The 22,199-nt window shown below is 38.4% G+C and overlaps 1 protein-coding gene across 6 annotated transcripts in view; it reads left to right on the forward strand.

Annotated features, from left to right (window-relative positions):
- Positions 1 to 22,199, forward strand: part of NIN (ninein) — a 126,393-nt gene that overhangs the window by 87,624 nt on the left and 16,570 nt on the right. For 4 of the 6 annotated variants that reach the window (XM_058163093.1, XM_058163097.1, XM_058163095.1 and 1 more), the window contains exons 14-24: positions 821 to 953; positions 1,321 to 1,442; positions 4,780 to 5,291; positions 8,184 to 10,217; positions 11,873 to 11,942; positions 13,340 to 13,555; positions 14,195 to 14,308; positions 14,512 to 14,634; positions 15,383 to 15,496; positions 16,250 to 16,396; positions 17,868 to 18,044. In XM_058163093.1, coding sequence (XP_058019076.1) covers positions 821 to 953; positions 1,321 to 1,442; positions 4,780 to 5,291; positions 8,184 to 10,217; positions 11,873 to 11,942; positions 13,340 to 13,555; positions 14,195 to 14,308; positions 14,512 to 14,634; positions 15,383 to 15,496; positions 16,250 to 16,396; positions 17,868 to 18,044 — 3,762 coding nt within the window. The remainder of the gene's footprint in view (positions 1 to 820; positions 954 to 1,320; positions 1,443 to 4,779; positions 5,292 to 8,183; positions 10,218 to 11,872; positions 11,943 to 13,339; positions 13,556 to 14,194; positions 14,309 to 14,511; positions 14,635 to 15,382; positions 15,497 to 16,249; positions 16,397 to 17,867; positions 18,045 to 22,199) is intronic. The other 2 variants (XM_058163096.1, XM_058163098.1) reach the window with 2 other exon arrangements.

Raw genomic sequence — 22,199 nt, forward strand, 5'->3', positions numbered from 1 at the left:
TTGTATTTTAATATTAGCCATCCAAGAACAGAAGGTTTTTCTTCCTGACCTGAAACTTACCTATGAATTTTTTCAAAGCTGCTCATTTTATGTTGATCTCAAGACATGTCACTACCCAGACAGCTATACACTATAAGCTGAAGAGTTGGCTCTAATGCTTAGTCCCCAGATTGCTCTATTTCAGAGCAACTAAGATGATCAAAGGCCTGGAGACTAAACCATACGAAGAACGGCTGCAGGTTTTGGGTTTGGCTAGTCTAAAAAAAAGGAAGAATTAGGGGTGACATGATAGCAGTATTTCAGTATTTGAGGGGCTGCCGCAAAGAAGGTGGGGGGGGAGGTCAAATTATTCTCCAAAGCACCAGAGGGCAGGACAAGAAATAATGGTTGGAAACTGATCAAAGAGTGAAGTAACCTGGAATTAAGGAGAAACTTCCTAACAGTGAGGACAATTAATCAGGGGAACAGTTTGCCTTCAGAAATCGTGGTTGCTCCATTACTTGAGGGTTTTAAGAAGATACTGGACAGCCATTTGTCTGAGATGGTATAGGTTCTCCTGCTTAAGTAGGGGGGTGGACTAGAAGACCTATGCTATGCTATGCTATGCTATGCTATGCTATGCTATGCTATGCTATGCTATGCTATGCTATGCTATGCTATGCTATGCTATGCTATGCTATGGTCAAGTTCAGTTCCAGCCTCTCATGCAAATACATGCGGATATGATGCTGTTCAGTTCTCTCAGGTCATAAGAATATTGCCGTTCCAGTTGATTGTTTGGCTGGGTTGCTCCTGATGAGATTGCATCTGGAACTTTCAGGAACTTCAAGATCACATAGATGAGCTTCAGTCTCAGCTGGAAGAGTATCAGATACAAGGCAGAATTATCCGACCTTCACTGCAAAGCTCTCTCTATGAGGAACTAAACGACATCGGAATGCAAGGTAGTCAAGGTACAATATGTCCTACCTATTATATATTATGGGGGAATTAGCATTAGTTTGGGGGCAATTGAGTCATCTTTGCAGGTTTTATGTAGCCAATATTGCAAGAATGTACCAACACTTCAGGGAAAAGCTAAAGCAAGTGAGCAAATCTCTTAAGAGTGTGAGTCTGGGGAGGTCACGGCAGTATATGCAAAAGAAATTGGATCTAAGGATTAAGCCGATTAAGCTAACAAGGCTGCTAAGTGCCTGGACTGGTGCTGCTGAAGGCAGCCTTCTAATACTTCGTAATGTTTTAATATTTACATCAATGTGATCCGTCATTGACTAGTTGTCCAAAAGACTTTCATTTCTTTTTCACTACCCTGTATTTTAGAGCCTGCTCCTGAAGACTGCAGCCATCTAAACATGAGCATAGAAGCTGAAATAATTATTGAACAACTAAAGGATCAGCTGCACCAGGATATCTACAACTTGCAGCAGGAGCTTGAAAACACGGTAAGTCGTCCCCACTTTAGCATGAAGCAGAAGTGCTTACATCAGAGATTTGTTATTATATTTGCCTAGGATATTTTTTTATTTAATAAAAATCTGCTGTTTTTGTAATCTTTAGTTTTCTCTTGAATAATTACTTATTTTGGCTTTTTGGAGCTTCTGGATGATTAGTGGTGAGCTAAGGAGTATCCAAATGAGTGAAAATAACTGCAGTTAAGACTGTGCTTTACAGCCCTCTCTAAGTGGTCTACAGAGTCAGCATATTGCCCCCAACAATCTGGGTCCTCATTTTACTGACCTCGGAAGGATGGAAGCTGGTGAGACTCAAACTGCCAAACTGCTGGCAGCCGTCAGTCAGCAGAAGTAGCCTGCAATACTGTAATCTAACCACTGCACCACCACGGCTCATTTGCGCTCTGGATAGCTGCCACTCATAAAGAAACTACAGCAGTGGTCACCAACCAGTGGTCCATGGACCACTGGTGGTCCGCGAGAAAATTTTGGTGGTCCGTAGAAAAATTATTTGCATTTTTATATTCCACTAAATACTATTTATCTTTTAAAAAAATTCATATCAGTGGTCCGCAGGATTTAAAATTATTAATGTAGTGGTCCCTGAGGTCCGAAAGGTTGGTGACCCCTGAACTACAGGACAGTAGTAGTTGTCCTGTAGTTCAGGGGTTCTTCTTGAGCACCAAGAAGAAAGGGAAACATCATGCTCTTAACTCCGACACTGAGTTTGCTAATTCATCTTCTAATCATTTTCTGAAATTGCCTATTCAACTACCTTAAGGACATTAGAGATTTTCAAAACAGCAAGTTTGAGAAGAAATCTCAACATGTTTATCTTCATTTTTGAATAAAAGAAAAAAAACAATCAGCTTAAGAACTTAAAAAATTAGAAGTATACACAAACGGCTAAATTCAAAACTGATTTAAGCGAGTTGTAAAATAATTAAAGGGCCAGACAGACTTGGAATAATGGAAAATTATGACTTTTTCTACAAGATTTTGGAAGTAATTGTAGAAATGAACAGCAGATTTGTGGGAACCAACTTGTTTAGTCTATCTTAAGTCAAAAGAGCAACATGAGACTTTATGATTTTGGAAACTGAACACTAGAGGGGACTAAAGATTTCAGGCGGAAAAGGGGGATAAATGAAAAAGTGTCTTTCGTCAGCATTAAAACATGAAAAATGATAGAAAATGCTTTGATATTTGAAATGCTTCAGCAAGTTTTTGAAGAGTAGGGTAAAAAAAATAGAAGCCTCAATCTCAGCAATGATGTATACATCTACAATATGATTAGATTATGTCCTAGAGATATTAAGAAAGAAATTACTGATGTGAAAGAGAAATTGTGGAAGATTTATAAAATAAAGAGATGAAAGTTTGCCTGATGTAGAAATATTAGAATAGAAAACAAATTGCAGAAGTAGTGGAAAATATTAAAAAAAGGACTAGAAAACAACTAAAGTGGAAGTACAAATGACAAACCAATAAATTGATCTAGATAAGAATGTTCATGCCTTGAAGAAATCTTCAAAATGGGAAAAAGAAAAATGGAAGAGAGATCAAATCCTACAATAGCATCTCAATGAACTAAAGATTAAGATTGTTAAAAGCAGAAGTTAGGACAAAGTTAGATTGTTTGACCAAGGTTAAAATAAGACATGTTTGTATAAATCTGGCATCCTTTATAGACTTTTTGCTAACACTAGGACTGAAATGTTAATGATTTATTGTTTTTATATGGGTTATGGGACAAAGTAATGTAACGTTGGGGGGGGTTGAGATATTATTAAATTTGTGCTTGTAATGAAGATCAGAAGCTTCAGAGAACTGATGATGGTTTCATGGATCACCAGATAAGGCTGTCCTTTGCAGACCTCTAAATTAAGTTTAAGAGACATGGTGGCCCACTGATTAGAATGCAGCATTACAGACTAATTCTGCCAACTGCCAGTAGTTCAGTTCTCACTGTCCCAAGGTTGGCTCAGCCTTCCATCCTTCCAAGGTCGGTAAAATGAGGACCCAGATTGTTGGGGGCAATATGCTGACTCTGTAAACCACTTAGAGAGGGCTGTAAAGCACAATGAAGCAGTATGTAAGTGCTATTGCTATTTGGAGGCTCATCAGCAGAAAACTTATTATTGAAGACAGGCTGTTCATAAAGTAGCTCTTGGAGGCAAAAGTATAGAGTACTTATTTCCTCCCCTCTCAGGCATTTTTGTCCCTGATGGACACAATCACCACAGAAGGAAGCTCTGTATAGAACAATTACAAAGGCTTATTGAATGAAAGTTTGAATACAGTTATCTCCTTAATGGATTTTTCCAGTTCCAGCACAGCTACTTAGAGATACACATAGATCAGTATGATTTTCCCAACTAAAATAAAAGCTTAGCTAAATTACAAATCAATAGTTACAAGCAATTGTCATGTAGCTCCTTGATTCCAGAAAGATTTTCCAAGAAAAATAATGAGAGAAGTAGCAGGCAAAATTTACCAAACAAAATAGTATGCTATAGAATGGAAATGCTTTGCATAGCACATGCAACCACTGCATTCTTCTTTTGTCACCTATTTTATGCCTATATGCTTTGGACTCTGACAAACTGGTTTTCATCAGCCTTATCATGAACTATTGTTACAATTTAGAAAACAATTGGGGATGGGGAGGGTCTGTCAAGTCTTGACTGTGGAAGTTCTTGTCTGAATCTTGGTACTTTTTTCCATCATCTTTGATGTTCTTCTGATAGCTGGCACATTATTGTTTTGACATCCTGTTATATATCCATGCATCTACTGTATGCATTCAGATGAACTATTATGAGTTTTATAAGACTATATAATCATCCTAATTGTTCATTGTCCATCATGGTCACTGGCAGAAGTCAATACTGGCTGGGCAAGCCTACAAAGAGGTTTTATATTCTGTTCATGCCGAGGAGTGTCTCTGGTTCCCTGGGTTTCTGTATCTCCAAGTATTCTTCTAATTCAATTCTTCTGGCCTAAGAATTGGTTTATATAGTTTGTTTCATTAGCAGCTTCCAAGCAGCAATTGAAAGTTTGTGAGCCTTTTATAAAAGTTATGCTGGCTGGACATATGGAGAACTATACTCCTACATACCTGGAAGATATCAGGTTGGAAAGTCTGCCTTTTTCCAGGTTGGGGAAATCTGCCCTCTTTTTAACAGATTTTAAAAGGTTATGAGTGGTGGAGGTCACGTTCATTTTCAGTTATATCTACTATTAAACCAAACTGTCTGGAATTATTTATGCAATGCTTCTTTTGAGTTATGCAGAAATGCTAATCATAATATTTCCCTTCACTTAGGTATGCCATTATGAAAAGCAGCTTGAGGAGACCAGGGCCAACTATGAGGAGGGACAAGAGAACCTCCAGGAGAAGTACTGTCAGGAGAGAGAATTGTTAGAAGAACAAATTGGGTGTCTGCAAGTCCAGATATCTGAGCTTCAGGGACAACTGGCAAGCTTGAGGCAGGCCAACTCCCAGCAGAATGTTGAAGGGAACAGTCTCCAGCTATGCATGAATGAGAAGGCTAGCTTTATAGAATGCCTGAAGATGGATCATGAGAGGGAGCTCCAAGCCAGACTGAAAGAGGCAGAAGAAAACTTTAGTCATGAGAAGGAAGAGTTGATTCAATCTAAAGCCTGGCTGGAAGAAAGAATGAGAACGTTAGCACAGGCCATCCAAGAAGAAAAAATGGAGCTAGAAAATGGCTTCCATGAGAAGTTGCAAAGATTGATGGAGAAGCATGCCCTGGAGATGGAGCAGCTACAACAAGAGCTACTAAGAGAACATCAGCGAGAACTCCAGGAACAAAAGTGAGTAACTTAAAAGAAAAACAGCATAGAATTTACCTTGAATTTACTATTTTATCTTAGGAACCCTGACAACTGCAGTTCTGGGGTCAGTTGGGTAGCTTTAGATCTCTAATGGAAGCTAAATCATATCCTTGCTAATGAGTGACATGCAGAATCTTTTAGAAGATTTCTGAGTTAGGATTTCTCAGATACAGTAGGGGAAAGCAAGAAAAAAGTGTATTTGTATCTGATAAATTATTTATTTTATTTATTTATCAAATTTTATAACTGCCCATCTCCTTCACAGGGTGGCTCTGGGCAGTACACAAATAAAGTATCAAAACATTAAAAAATCAGTATAATCAGCATAATTATCTTTCAAGAGCGTATAATTGTATCTACATTAGTTACATTGATCTGGTTGCTTTATATATTGTGGGGTGCATTGGATTATATATACATCTACATATATATTGAATTGTGATAAAGTATATTTTAAACAGTTTATTCAATATATCATAATAACAAATCACTATTTTTGCACTACTTTGTAGTGTGTTTCCTGTCTTGAAGGATACTTTTTTTGTTTGTTTTTAAATGGGGCATTTCCACCTCCAAAAACAAGCTTTGAATCTAAACCTATTCAGCTCTGCAAAGATGACAAGATCTTAGTGAGATGCCTTTTATTGTTCCAGCGTCTACTGACAAAATTGGTTGTGAACAATTGAATGACATTTTCCATCTGTAGATCCCATCATGTGCAGCATATATTAATATTTTAAGGGGACCATTAATTTCTTTTAAATACTACTATCTATATATGGCTATATTAACATCCATTAATATTTTACCTGAGAGTGAGAACCATACTTACAACAATATCCCTTGCTTGGACATTGTTACTGTTACAGTTATTACAACTAGTACAATATTCTAGTCACTGTCAAAGATTAGATATTAGCTCAAACGGTAGAACTTCTTAATAAAATAGGTTTTGAGATTGGCTATATACACATGAAGGACGGTATTATAGATACATCAAATGTGCTCTCAATGCTTTAAAACAGGCCAATATTATTATTATTATATGCCAGAGCAACTAAAAAAATAAATCTTGACTTATGGTAGTGGTACAATACTGCTTTGCTTGATCATGGATCTCATATGTTGCCTCTGTTCAGTTTGATCTGCATAAATACAGTATCTCATGTACTGTGTACCCTGATTGATTGATTGATTGATTGCTCTGCCCTATAAATGGCAGAAATCCCCAAGCAAATGATGAACTGATTTCAACAATATTTATCAAGCCTTTGATGCCTCTCAATCTGTATCACACAAACCCCCAGCATCCACCTTCTTTTCTTTGCAGAATGAAAGGAAAGTCCAAAGGTAGCGGGCTTTTGACTTGGGAATTTAGCCCTGTTTTCTCGAGATTATACAGTATTTCCTCCGGTCTCCTTGCCTACATTGATAACTGAATGGGGGCAAGTGAACCTTAACTGTGAATGGGATTGATAAGTTTTACAATACATGAGGTCTCAGTTTGGGGATGCTTGACTTGGAGGGTCTTACAGATCATAGCTGATAAGCGACTCAAGGTCTCTGATACAATAGACTGAAATTCAGGACCAGTGACATCATAGTGAAATGGTTTACAGCAAGCGAAGAAGCCTTTTGTAGCCAGAGGCCATAATTAACCTACTGGGGCAACACCTTAGTCATCTTATATGTAGACACTTGCAAAGGGGCTGCCTTTGAAGAATACTTGGCAGCTGCAACTGGGCCAGAAAGCAACATCCTTGGCAGTTATAAGCACACCTTGGTATAATTCCAGGTGCAATTCAAGGTGTTGGCTATGAACTACAAAACCCTTCATGGCATAGGGCCTGACTGAAGAACCACCTTTCTCCTATTGCTTCTGCCTCACTGGTAAAATCTGCCAAAGGAGCCATGCTCCAGGAGTCCATCCTAAAGCCCATTCCATGTGATGTGACTTCGGCAGCTACCTGTTGCGGCACCTACCCTCTGGATCCTATCTGAAAATTGAATTGCTCCAGTCCTGCCGTTCTTCAACAAACTTTACAAACCTGGATCTAATCAAGCACTTAATTAGGAGCATGTGCCTTGTTATTTTAGTCCCTCATGTATTGCTTTGTATTATTTTATATTGTATTGAATGTGAATCTTTTGTGTGCCACCCATAATTATTTTCAGACGGGTTGGCCATTAATGTCAGCAAAGAATGAATAAAGAAATAAACTGTGCAGACAATTTTGGCAAATGGATGGGACTCTTGGTCTTACACATATCTGGGGCTTCAAGATGCTCATCCTTGGTTTCTAGCATCTCTTGCTTCCGGTTTTACTGGTCCAATAAATCTGGCTAGCTCTTTTTGTGAGTCACAATTTGAGCATAGACTTCAGCAATTCCAAACATCAATATTATATAAATATGAATAAACCTAAGAAGACAAAAAACTTTTTTTTTTTATTGTGTTCAGGCTATTTAGGAGATCATTGTACTCTGAACTGATAATATGTTCATTCAAACTGCATTTTACCCTTTAGATGATAATTTATTATATTAAATAGAGTATCCTGTATGAAGAAAATCTGTAGTTATTTTGCTAGGTCATTATTCTTAATTTAATAGGCTGCAACATGATTGAACATGAGCCCCTTTTTAAAAAGAAAAAGAAAAATAAGCATGGAACAGGAATTAATCAGACCAGGATTAAAAATTAAAAAAAATACCAGGGGTTAAAAATTACAGATGGCCATTGTTGCAATTTGCAACTAAAATTGCATTCCAAGTCTAAGACATCTAAAAACTAGTACAGTAGGTGGTCTACAACCCTTTGTCCCTGAATGTGTAGAGATTTCAGTAATGTATTGTGTTGACCACATTTAGGATAAAAATGGAAAATGAGTATAATGGAAGAATATTTCAGAGAGAGGAATGGTTCACCACTGAACAACAAACACTTACAAGAAAGTATGAGGAAACCATAAACAAACTTGAGGAGCAGCATCAACAAGAATTGCTTAAGCTCTCCAGGCTGCAGTTAGATGCGAAATCCCAGTGGGAATCTGAAAAAAGTCAAATTCTCCAGGAAGATGTTGAGGCCCAATCAAAATGGAAAGAAAAGCTGGAGAAAGAGAAATCAATCTCTTCATTATTGGAGCAAGACAAGAAACTTCTAGAGACAAATTATAAGGAGCATGTGAACTTGTGGATCTTGGAGAAGAAGCAACTTCAACAAGAAGTTCAGGACCTGAAAAAGCAAGAAAATGAATGGTGTGAGAAATTTCTGAAGATTAATCAATCCAACCATGAGATGGGGCTAAGGGAAAGAGAAGAAATGCCAACATCAGAGGAAGAACAAAGGCAACTTAGCAAAAAGCTTGGAAGGCTAGAAACAGAATTTGCACATGAACAAGAAGAACAGAATTATAAGTCTGCAGAGTATTTGAAGCAAGCGATGCCCAGCAGAGCAATAGAAGAAAAAAAGGAACTGAAGTCAAAAATCTCAGTGCTTGGAAATAAAATAGAAGATCTACAGCAGGGATTGCAATGTCAGTCCAAACTGCAAAGCAATCTTGTTTCTTTAAACAAGGATGAAGAAGCAAAAGGAAGTGATTTTCTAGCATTTGTCAAGCACCAGGACTCTGGAAAGGAGATAAATGTTCTTTCAAAACAAGAAATAGTTCAAGATCCAGGAGAAGAAAATAGTGTGACTACCTCTTTGATGGATGACTCTTTGAAAGAACCAGAAAGAGAATCAACCCAATACCCTGGATTCATCCCATTAGTTCCAGAAACATTTGTAGATGCTCAGCTCCTAAGTGTGACTGACAAAGACAGCCAAGGTGTAACAGAAGATGGAACGAAAAAATTAGACAAGATTGCAATTCCAAACATGAAAAATGGAGGGACAACAGTTGAAACTATGGAGACTTCACATGTCTTGCAGAAGGCCTATGAAGAAATGCTGGCAGAGAATGAAGCCCTTAAACTGCGACAGAATCAGCTTCTGGAGAGGATCATTCTGCTAGAAACTGAATGCAATCAAGCAGCTCATGCTCGACAAGACATGGCTTCACAGGTTCAGAAGGAGCTTGAGGAAATCCTTAAAACTATCCCCCAGCCTAATGTGTTGCCATGTGCAAGTGATGAGAAGGGGGGAAGTTTGCACTGGGAAAAATTGCCCATTGGCAGTGCCACAAAAAACCAAATGCTCTTTGCTGAAGCTTTGGATGCTGATTCAAGTGTTGAGGAAATAAGTGCCTACTCTCTTTTATTTGAGGCAGATCATGGAGAAGTTAGAACTGACAAGGTAGACTTCCATGATGTAGCATCAGAATTTTGGGGTATGGATATGGTGGAAGATGCAGACTCCAGAATAGGACCTAAAATTTTCCAATTTCCAGAAGAACTCAAACTGGAAAACCAAGCCCTAAAAACAGAGATAATCAAATTGCTAGAACGTAACAATAAATTGGAGGGATACATGCCAATATTTATAAGCCTGCAGTCCAGGCTAGATGAAACTAACCAAGACTGCTTCACGCTTAAGGAGGAGAAAGAGCAACTGCTGCAGAAAGTGAAAGACCTGGAAAAGAAACAGGACCAGTTGGTGATGGAAAATGCCAACCTGCAGACTTCCAAGCTGATTTTGCAAAGCCAGCTTGGCAAACTAGATGAGCTCATGCTGACTCTGCAATCCCAGAAGAGTGGACGGCTGGGCCGTTGTGAGAATGTCACCAAAGATGCAGAAGTGGACAGGAAGGGGCTCCATGAGCTGAACAGGAAGCTCAAAGAGAAAATAGCAGTGCTCCTGAAGCAGAAAGGCACCCATACACAGGAGAAAGAGAGTCTGAATGCTGTTCTTCACGGTTTGCAGAGCACCTACAATGAGCAGCTTCAGAAGATTGAGTTTTTGAGGTAATGTGGAATCCTTCCATGGTCTAAATCCTGCCGCTTGGCTCTGCTTTTTGGAACTAACTACCTAATACTTCATTGTCCACCTCGCATGAATTGGATTAACATATAGATTAACTTTGTGTAGAAGACAAATGCTCTGTGATTTCTAACATGAATTAATAACATTTCATAGAGATTTGAAGAATAAATAACCAAGTATAACTTTTATGGAGTATTAGAAGGCTGAATAGTTTAGATGGTAGGCTTATCTATTGGGAGCTATGCAAATTGCATGAGACAATCATTTTTTGTGTACTGCTTAGCTTAATGCTTTTATATATCCTCATTACAATACTATCTTTTGTATCATTCCTCCTCTTCTTCCTCATTTTAATTCCTTGTTTTAAAATGATCATAATCCTAATTAGTTAACCATTACCACTTTTAATGTATTTTGATTCAACATAATTGTAGCCATTTCCTATAAAATAGAACAAGTTATTCTGTTTGCTAACAATATGGTAAGAAAAACATCTTTGCAGGTTGATGGCCTGCATCATAAAATAATAACAGAGCAGAATTTCCTTCAAGTTTATGATTTCATAGACATGATAATGGTGGTTTTTTTAAGGCAATAATAGTGGTTTGCTACAGAACGTTTCAACTTCCCACTACAGAACTGGAATTTCCTAGTGGTCTCCCACTCAGCTGCTAATAAAGTTTAGAAGCTTGGCTCTTTAAAATCATCTAAGATTAACTAGAAGAAGCTACCTGCCATAGGCATAAATAATATGCATTTCAACAAACTAATTCAGGCTGAAATAGTTCAAAGTGTCTTGAGTATCCTAAAGACTATATTTTTGCATCCCAGATGTGAGCATCTTAGAGAGGAAAATACTGCCAGGAAGACTGAGATTGCCTTATTAAATGAAAGAATCATCTCCAATATATAACCCAGGGAGCCTAATACAGGTAGTCCTCGATTTACATTGAAGTTACAATAGCATTGAAAAAAGTGACTTATGACTAGTGGTGGGATTCAAGTAATTTAACAACTGGTTCTCTGCCCTAATGATTTCTTCCAACAACCAGTTCACAAACTGCTCAGAAAGTTAACAACTGGTTCTCCCAAAGTGGTGCGAACGGGCTGAATCCCACCACTGCTTATGACCATTGTTCACACTTATGACTATTGCAACATCCCCATTACATTTGGATGCTTGACAACTGGTTCATATTTATGAGGGATGCAATGTCCCAGGGTCATGTGATCACCTTTTGTAACCTTCTCGCAAGCAAAGTCAATGGGGAAGTCAGATTCACTAAACAACTGTGTTACTAACTTAACAACTCCAGTGATTCACTTAACAAATGTGACAAGAAAAGTCATAAAACGGAGCAAAACCCACTTAAATTTCTCACTTAGCAACATAAATTTGGGGCTAAGTTGTGGTCATAAGTCGAGGACTATTTTACTTAAAATAATCTTTCAGCTGTTGTGAGATGCTTCTATAGTTCCTATTTATATTCACCCACATAAGCAGCAACCTTCCCCTTTCACCTTCCAAAATATTTAGGCAGCCTGCCATTCAGCCCCAAGGTATCCAGATGGACCTACCTGAGAGAAAATTGCCATGCTGTTGAATGTGATGGTTCTATGTACTGTGCATTTTTAGGCAAAAAACAGAGACCGTACTGAAGGAGAAAATGGCCATGCAGAAGATAGCTGAAAGCTTGAAGAAGCAGGTAGGATTTTCTACATTTAGGCAATCTTCATTGGCCCAAAAACGCTGAATTCAGATTGATTGTAAAATTGTTTGTAATTGTATAGGTCCCTTCCCAGTTTTCATCCCTGTACTTGTAGTTTTACATTAATATTTTAATTTACTTGTACTTAAATTCTATCAGGATGTTTCATTTTTACTTCTATTTTAGAGTGACTGTTATATTATTAGTTTTATATTGGTCTATGAAGGAAATAAAACACAGACTCTGAATCAAGGGTGATAAGAGAAAGCGGGTTAACAACTATAAAATTCACTGATGGCAAGTGCTAATATGATCATATATGAACTTTACTTCCAACTGATATGCAGATTGGAACTTGGCTATTCCCCGGCTTTATGCTTGCTCATCATAAGATAGGATTCATGAAACCTTCTCTTTTCAAAGTGTACTTTTTTTTTGGAAAAAATGTTTTTCTGGATACTATGTTTTTAAATAATTATTTACCAATCAAAGTTATATCGCTGCCCATTTCACAGAGATTCTGGGCAGAAAGCAAGAATAATAAATACAAACAAAAAATGCATAACATAAATTTAAGCCTTATTAATAAATATCATAAACATGAAAATATAAACCACAGAAGAAGGAGGATAAAAGTAGCCACCTCAACAATGGAGCCATTACCTGAGCAGGTTACCTGGGAGCCCCAGACTTGGGGCCAAGACTTGTGGGCTTGGGGGAATATCAAAACAGGGATGGAACTAGTCTAATTTCAGGGGGGGGGGGGAAATGTTCCATAAGGCAGTTGCCATGGCACATCTTCTGGAGCCCATCAAATGAAGATCATTCACTAATGTTACTCATAACCTGCCTACTTTGCCATACCTACTGAGACAGGCTGATGTGATCAGGAGAGGCAAGTCCCTCTGATAATTCAGTCCCCTGCCATAAGGGACTTGAAAGGTTAAAACCAGAACTTTGATTTGGACCCAGAAGCAAGCTGGTAACTAATGCAACTTGCAGAGCAGAGGTGTATCATGTGTTGTTCTAGGAGCACACATAGCTTTTTATATGCCGGCTTTTTGCTGCATGAATCCTAGAGGTCAGGACCACAAAAGGTATTGATATTTTGGGAATTATAGAAAATAAAATTCTGCTCATTGGGAAAATATTAGATTTGTGTTAAAGCGATAGATAGGCAGTAGTCTCAACTACTTACAATCAATGCTGGCTTTTTCAAGAGAATATAGTATGGCCCAGCTCTCCTCATATCCTGAAACCAGTTACGGTTGACTGAAGAGTAACCTTCATTCTCTTCTCCATTAGAATTACTTTGCAGAAGGAAAGAGGCTTGAAAAGTATGGTTTCCTTTGTCCAAAAAATTAATTTTTGTTGGGTTCTTGTTTCCTAATCAGGTATCTGAACTGAAAGCCAGGAATCAGCAATTAGAATTGGAAAATGCTGAACTTAGCCATCGAAACTCTTCAAATCGAGCAGATGTGCAAGATTCTAACCAACAGTTTATGAAAACATTTCGGCAAAAGGAAAAGGAGGCTAGGAAATACATGTCAGAAGAATGGGAAAGAGAGAATTCCCAGCTCAAAGAAGAATTGGAGAACTCTAAAATTCAGGTACAAGAAGCTACAATGAGTATTAGAACCAAAGTTGAATAGTAAGATGCCAGAGTCAGATCTTAGTTTGACCTCCATCACTGACCTCCCCACTTCCTCCTAATATTTTGAGAATAATACCTGCCACCATTATCATCATTGTCATTATTATTACTATTTCAATGTATAGGCTGCTTAATAAAAAAAAGAGACTCAATGTGACATAAAGAACAAAATAAAAGCACATTTTAAAGGAAAAAAAATAAATTTAAATTTTATTTTAGCCAATTCTTAAGCTGCAAATTTTTTTTGTTTTGTTTTTGTTTTTGTTTACATTTATACCCCGCCCTTCTCCGAAGACTCAGGGCGGCTTACAATGTATAGGGCAATAGTCTCATTCTATTTGTATATATTTACAAAGTCAACTTATTGCCCCCCCCAACAATCTGGGTCCTCATTTTACCTACCTTATAAAGGATGGAAGGCTGAGTCAACCTTGGGCCGGGCTCGAACCTGCAGTAATTGCAGGCTTTGTGTTCTTAATAACAGGCCTTACCAGGCAGAGCTAAACCGGCCCTTAACCAACCTTTGAGGCTTTTTGAAAAGGGTATTTGCCTGTACTTTCAAATTTAATTTAATTTTTCTTCAATTGACTTCTAGTCCTCATCATTGGTCTCATCCTTGGAAACGGAGCTAGCTCAGCTCAGAATTAAGGTTCATGGTCTGGAGCAGGAGAACCATTTCCTCAAAGAAGAACTGGAGAATGTAAAACAGGTAATGGAGGGCAGAATGCCTTTCTTCTCAAAGGGAATGGATATCTATTTCTGGGAATCAGTTAGTTTGTGAAGGGCACTCCTGAGTTGCAGACAGCCTCCATTTAGCTGCAAACATTTCATAGACATTATTGAGAAGTTCTTCTTGAATGCGGTTTAAACATACTCATCTCAAAAATTTAAACAGAGATTTTTTTTCCATAGCTACCCAGTTGCCTGGATCTTTCTGAGCTGGAGAATGAGATTTCCAGTGTCATCATAAAAAATGAGAAGCTACTGAAAGAGAAAGAAGCCCTCAGTGAAGAGCTGAACCGGTATATAGAGAAGGTGAGGGGCAGAGAATAATGTCCCATCCAAGTACACTCTTTATTTCAATCTACAGATACCAACACATTACTTTTGGGGTTTGTGGTGCTCATAGCCACCTTCCTTGGTCGTCTTTTGTTTTTAAACTGTTTTTACTTTCTAAGATCAAAGATAATGCACAAGAAATCATGCCTCTTCATTATATGTAAGTCCAAATAGAAATTAGGGGTAAATGTAGTCCATTGCTTCAGCAGAAACATATTCAGCCATCCAGAAAATAATGATAATATGGGGGAGCAAGGGAATGCCATAGAAGAGCCAGGGATGCTATCTGGATGACTGGAGGCAATGGCAAGATGACCAGAATGTATTTTCCCTTTCTTTTCCACCTTTTAATCCCCTTTGAGCATACGGTGCTGCATTGTGACATCATAATGCAAGTTTCACCTCTTATGTATTTATATGCAACATCATGATGCAACTACAAAAGGGATGGAATTTACATCATGATGCAATTTCCCACTTGGCCTCTCTTCATTCCCTTTTGTAGATGTCCGTGCCTTAGTCTTTCCATTAAGATGTTGCAGAGCGCTGATAGTTCAGCAACTCAAGTGGTTCACAAGCATAATTTGATCCAATTACTTTGGTATTGAGACTGCTTGAGCCAGAATAAAAACTATTGAATGGTATGTTTGCAGAGTGCTAGGGTCTTGGTAAGATGACTGTAGCTACTAATAGCAGTCCTACCTGGGCTTTACTATCTTTGCAGACAACTAAAGTTCCTTTCCTAGAGAGCCTCAATGCTTCCTTGAGGGAGGAGAACTCATCTTTGGAGCACCAGAATCAGCATCTGAAAGCACAAATGGCAGTATCACAAGACAAGGTGTGTTATTGTCCTGTTAAAGCACTTACGATTCTAATCTAGACTGTTGATACATTTACCCACATTGATCAAAATGGCTTCTAGATGGCTTAGAATTTAACAGTTAATTTGATTCTGTGCAGTTAAGCTGCAGCTCTGATTTCTCTCCCACAAAAGCATTAGATTAACATAATATTTGTGGAGAAGAACAATATCATCATTACAACCTTTGGTTCCCTTATGTTTGCTTGATTCCACAATAAACCAAAAAGTACTCTTTCCCCCCCCCTGCTCTTGCCTATGCATTTATCCATAGATGTCTCTCTCCGCCAACTAAAGATGCTTTATTGAGCAATAAAATGTCCTTCATAGTACTATATGTTTCTTTCATCATTTAAAAAAAATCTGTTGAGTAGGTCATGCTGGCTGGTTCTGATTTATCTTTTCCTTCAGCTCCCACCTGTACTAAAAGAGTTTATTCTGCATTATCTTGATTGCTTCACTTTTTGAAAAATGTCTCAAGAACAAGGACTGTTTCTATGCACTCTGTTGCTATAAAGGACAGAAACCACCCAAGTGTATTACCTGCAAGAACAGAGAAAGTGTCTTTACTCTTATAAAAAGTTTTTTTCATCCTGAAATACATATGAAGTACTGAAGTACATACAGTACTTCGATTGAACAGGGAACAAGTGTGTGGGAAAAGCATCTTGTCTTTGCTGGAATAACAATCTATTTCATGCCCCCAACTTCTTTTTTCTTTGGCCCTTTTAGATTCAGAATTTTGATGATATTGTGCAAAATGTTAGCCTTCAGGTATCCAGGCTCAAATCAGACCTGAGGGTCACCCAGCAGGAAAAGGAGAATCTAAAACAGGAAGCGATGTCATTGAATAAGCAACTGCAAATGGCCAATGAGAAGGTACACCCAGATGGGAGGGTCCGATTTCAACAGTTGCTGAGTCATCCTGATATTTATTTAAGGGATAAATGGGCTGCTATTGAGAAGCAGAAGGCTTCCCACATCTTTAAATACAGGTGTTGACAGATTTAAATAAATTGACATGTTTTAAGCATCCTTTCAAAATCCACCTTTTTATGCTGACCTTTCCTGCTGTTGATTAATTAATATATTTCTTTTTGATGAATTATCTTTGTTCTCTATTTTCTGTTCTATAAATATTGCTAACTGCTTCAGGATTATTTGTGATGAAAAATGGCACACACACACATCGTAGTACCACTCTCTCTAAACCCATTGCAGGATTTAGGAAAATGACGACAATTTAATATTTGTTCAGTTACCATGAAACCAAAATAGCTGCATGAAATGTTTTATAGCTGTTCAACAGAATACCTCACAGTAATTAAATTCTAAACCAATTAATTCTTCAATTATTCACACAGCTGGATTGAAATCAAAATACTTTCAGAGTTGTCTTTACCACTAGAGTAATTGAACAATGTGGATTAGATAGTCCTTTCTAATTGGAAAAATATCTGTTTAGTTTGGGTATATCCCATATTTTCTCTTCAGAGCCCCAGGTGGCAGATGGAGATCTCCTCTCATTTATTCCCCAGCCAGAATTCGGTGAGGTAGATTAAATACCACTGACTCTCAAATTTGGCAACTTGAAAATGTATGGACTTCAACTCCCAGAAATGCACAGCCAAAGGAATGGAAGTTGGGAGTTGAACTCCATCTTCAAGTTATCTAGGTTGAGAAAGCATTGGGTTAGATTGAGACAAAGTGATTAGCATCTCCTACTTTAAGGTTTCCAAGCAGCTTTCAGATCAAGTGAAGCTTGAATCCAGGTTTCTTCAGTTCTAAACTAGACTAAACTATAGTATGTGTGCTTTTTTTTTTCCAAATTAAGTTCTAGATACATGTCATAATTATCTTTTTTCAGTGGATAGCAGTGTGCGAAATTGACTTCCACATTTCTTTTGTTCCATGAATATAAGCAGTTGCTAATCCATACCCTTTCTCTTGAATGTTAAAATGATTTCATATACTTCATAAATATTTATTCACTTTTTAGCAATTACGTGCATCCCATCTGGGTTTGATTGAATAGAACACTTTCAAACTATTTCTATCCCGTTCAAAATTCTTCACCATACGTTCCAAATGAACTTATTTGTCGTAGGCTCACGGCTATGTTAACCTTTAATTGCAGAAGTTCACTTTTGTTTTGCCTTTCCAATAGTCCTATAAGACAGCACTTTCTATTTCTTATGCTTTTTATGGGAATGTAGCCAAGTTAAGAGGAAGTGACTTGCTCATATGAGCCAAGGTAGAAAGTGGCTTTGAATCCAAGCCTCTGAGTAATCAATCTTCCTAGCTTGTATCATAAGTTTAACTCTGCTGTCTGCTTGCTTTCTTGCTTCAGAGTCGGTTCCTGGAAGCAGCCGTGCATTCATCAGGGATACAGAACCAGCAGAAGAAGCTTTGTTGGGGTGAACTGGAGCTGATCAAGCAGGAGCAGCAGCTTCTGAGGCAGGAGAATGAGCAGCGGCAGAGGGAATTCCAGGGTGCCAAATCAGAGCTATCTCATTCTAGGGAAAAGGTGAATTGGAATAATTGTCAAGTGCTAATATGTAGACAGCCCACTTTATTCCGAGGTCGAGAGGTAGTCGATCAAGTCTCTTGTTAGATATTTGAACGACCAGCACTAGATTGACGAAAAATTGCTGATGTTAGTTATTTCATCATTATAATTTCTACTGCTAAAACAAAGAAGTTGGTTAAAGGGATGGAAGGGATAGGGATAGGGATAGGAATTCTGATATTTAAAATGATTTACCATTTGAGTCTTACAGCTATATCTTTTTGCACCAGGCTCTGCTTAGTGAGCTTAAATAAATGAGAAGAATAGTTCCCACAAGACTGAATTATTATTCATGTATAAAATCACTTCTATTCCTATTTCATAAAGAGCATTAGGCCTGGGGCCTGTTTTAATAAGTTACCAAGAACCTGGAACTGATACAGAGCAATTAATACAATGATGTAGTGAATTTAACTCCTTTGCTGCAAGGATTCAAATGAATCTGCAGTGAGGAAAGTAAAATCACAATTGCTACTGTTGTTGTTGATGTCCTTGGTTCATGGTGCAATCTGGAAGGCTTCCCCTCTATCAGGAGAGGCAACATTATAGGGAGAAGAGGGAGGTCCCACATCACATACACTTACGTAAATGTATAGCAAGTGTGGGAATTGAATTTAATTTGGGATTCTTTTCTGATCTTTGTCTATGGCAGAGTTCTTCAACCTTTTGCGGGGATTGGGGGGAGAGAGGATGGTTCCATGGACAAGTCTTACTTGCATAGCTCCATTTGCCTGAGTGGGGATGTGTCGCACATCCTCGCCCACCGCTTCTGCATCCTGGTTCCGAAAGGCTCAAGGCCTGGTAGTGAGCTGCGGCCTGGGGATTGGGGACCCCGGGTCTATGGAGATTCTCAATCATCCAGATCATGGTTGTCCCAAAGATGCTTTTCAAAGGGCAACTGGACTTTCTTGGGTTTTTTCTTGAAAGCATTCTGCTTCTCATCCAAGAATCTTCAACAGGTCTGATTGAATGGTAGGGAATAGAAGGATTTATATTATTTTATGATCTGTTGTACAGTAGATCATTTAGATTTATTAATAGGTCCCAGTGTATCTCCTCTTACCCCTGTTCTGTGTTTGTGTAAGAAAGAGAGAGAGGAAGAGAGAAAGGATATTTAAATTTAGATAGAGTAAATAAGAATATTACCAATCAGACCTAAATGCATGTCTGATGCTTTGCAGCGTGCCTGATACTGGTTTTATTTACCTATTGCTCTTGCCAAATATGGCAGCTCGAACCTACTATTCCAGGGATGTCAAACTCGATTTCATTGAGGGCCACATCAGGATTGTATTTGACTTTAGGGGGTGGAGTGGGCATCAGATGTCACTCATGTCAGGGAGTCTGTTGTGGCCCGGGTGCTCTGCCAGCTCCACTTTCAGCAGCGACAGCCTCCTGCAACCCCCTGCCAGTGAAAACAGCATTTGGGAGGACCGCATGCAGCCCTCCTGAGCCCTGTTTTCGTTGGCAGAGGCACCATGGGCCGGTCCTTCGCTGTTTCCAGGATGGCCCTGCAGGCCAGATCTAAGCACCCCACAGGCCGGATTCGGCCTGCAGGCCTTGAGTTTGACACCCCTGTACTATTTCAACCATCAAGCAACAGAAACACCAAAGCCAGTTATTCATTGAGCAAGAGAAGCTGAAGGAGCTACAGAAGGAGTTTGGCCAGCAAGATCAGTTTTAGGTGGGAGGGAGGCTGGCCTAGAAAATGCACTTTCATTTTGCACAATTATTTTAAACTTTGATTTTATCACTTAGTTTTATTCGATCTTTCAGAATCTGTCAAATTATAAACAGTTTGTTAGTTCCGTTTATTTTTACAGTGCACTTCTTTGGGACATATGGATAGTTTCAAACTAGTTCCTATGTTCCAAAAACACAAGCAACTATTCCTCATAATTGTTTTTATAGTTGGACAATTAGCTGCAGTCTCTGCCATAACCAACCAAATGGCTGTTTATCACTATGTAGACAATTGGATGTAGACCATCAAGCAACTGCTACCAGCCATGACAGAAGATATCTTTATGATCAAAACCAATCTATACTAGTTGTTATAGAAGGGCAGAAGCAAGAGAAGGATACTGCCGCCATATCCTTCTTGTTCATTTCCTGGAGATCAGAGAATGTTGGCAAAATGATTATTATACTTTAGATTAAAGAGGTTAATGTACAGTTCTGGTTATTTTCATCAAAGCATCATATGAAAGATTATAAAATCTAGACCATGCAGGCTTTTGACCTGTTTTAGATGGGGATCTTATATTCTCAATTCCTGTATATGCCAGTGATCGCCTATTGGAAGGATGGAAGCTTTATAAACAATATTTCATTCCTATCCCTATAAGCCTTACAACTCTTAAGGATTATGATGAAGTTCTAGACAATTTGCTAGATAACCTCTCTATTGGACTATACTATTAGAAAGGATCTATTTGGTTACATGCTGACTATACCTGCAGGTATGTTTTCTATCTTTGGTTGGCAGAGTTAAAACTAAATAAATCATTCCAATTTTTTTATACTAAAATCCTTGGGTTAGTCCAACAGAGATTTTCAAAATGGCAGAAGAATTAGCTGAACTTATCTTGATTTAGGAATTGACACTCAGTAAAAGAACAGAATCTTCTCAGCCTTGAGTGAGACTGACCTTGCAGTTTTCACTGATGTAGATTTTGCCATAAGAGATGTGAGGATAGCTGAAAGCAGATTTCAATTCACGTTGGCTTGTGGGTTATATTGAGTGATTTTGAGCTATTTATTATACCTTCTAACTATAATTAGGGTGGCATGGTGACTCAGCAGTTAAGACACTAGGGTTGTTGTCTAGAAAGCCAGCAGCCCAGGTTCAAGACCTGAGTACACCCGACAGGGTAAGCTCCTGTCCTTGTCCCAGCTCCTGTCAACCTAGCAGTTCAAAAGCATGTAAATGTGAGTAGATAAATAAGTATCACTTCAGTGGGAAATTAACACTGCTCCATGATGTCATGCTGGCCATATGACCACAGAAATGTCTTCGGACAGTGCTGGCTCAATGCCTTGAAACAGAGGCAAGCATCACCCCTATAGTTTGCAATGACTAGCAGAGTAAAATCCGCTTTTTTATATATACCTTCTAAACCTTACTACCTCAGAGTGATTGAAATAATAAAATTTTAGGAGAACTTAAAATAGGTCACCTTGAGTTTGGAAGGATATAAATGTAATAAATAAATATTTTTGTGAAAAAAGGAGCCACTGGAGGAGGAGAAATGGTGTTCGGAAAGTCAAGCTCAAAATAAAATAGTTTCATTAAACTTTGTGATCCAAATGAATTCAGAAAAGAAACCTTTTGGCCATTTTTTTCTGATTCTACAAGTTACTGTATGTACGGCCAACAGTCATCCAAGGTTTGGAAGTCCATCCAATCCATTGCTGCTCTGACCACTAGAAGAGTGAAATATTGATTCAGCTCCCACCCACCCTTTGCTTCTGACATTTAATTGGACACCTTTTCACATGTTCAAACATCAGCCATAAGATATTGAACCCTGTTCTACTTTTAACTCAAACCAGATCTCTTAGCTGAGTTCTGTGCATATTAAATGTGCAGGATGCACTCAGCCCAGCCTATATTCTCTTGAAGAGAATACACTCAAAAGAGTGTCTCCATTTACACATCCTACCAGCAGCTCTTTTCTGTTTCTCTGAAAAAGTCCTTGTTTTTTGTGTTTTATTACTCTTTTTCTGTGCAAGTTTCATTTGGCCCTTTTTGCCCTTTGATTCCCATAATTGTCTTTCCATCTTGTGTTTTTTCTTCTTCTTCCTTTCTGGCTAACCTATGCCTAGACCTTGGTGGCTGGAACTAGCAGAGACGAATGCAGTGCTCTGCCTGACTTAACGTGTGAAGGTAGAACCAACTCTTTTCTTCTGTAATCCCACTGCATGGAGCGAAAAGAAATGACATTACCTAGTACCTGCCATCTCATCTTTCCTTTCATTTGTTACAGACTTGGTCCTGAGCATTAAGGCAATAACCTGTCTCATTTGAAGGAGCTACTCTTCATTTTAATGGAAATATTAATGGTCTGGCTCAAACACCATAGGGCAATAGGCAAATAATTTCTCTAGTTT

The sequence above is a fragment of the Ahaetulla prasina genome, chromosome 1, assembly GCF_028640845.1.
Source record: "Ahaetulla prasina isolate Xishuangbanna chromosome 1, ASM2864084v1, whole genome shotgun sequence".
NCBI classification, from domain to species: domain Eukaryota; kingdom Metazoa; phylum Chordata; class Lepidosauria; order Squamata; family Colubridae; genus Ahaetulla; species Ahaetulla prasina.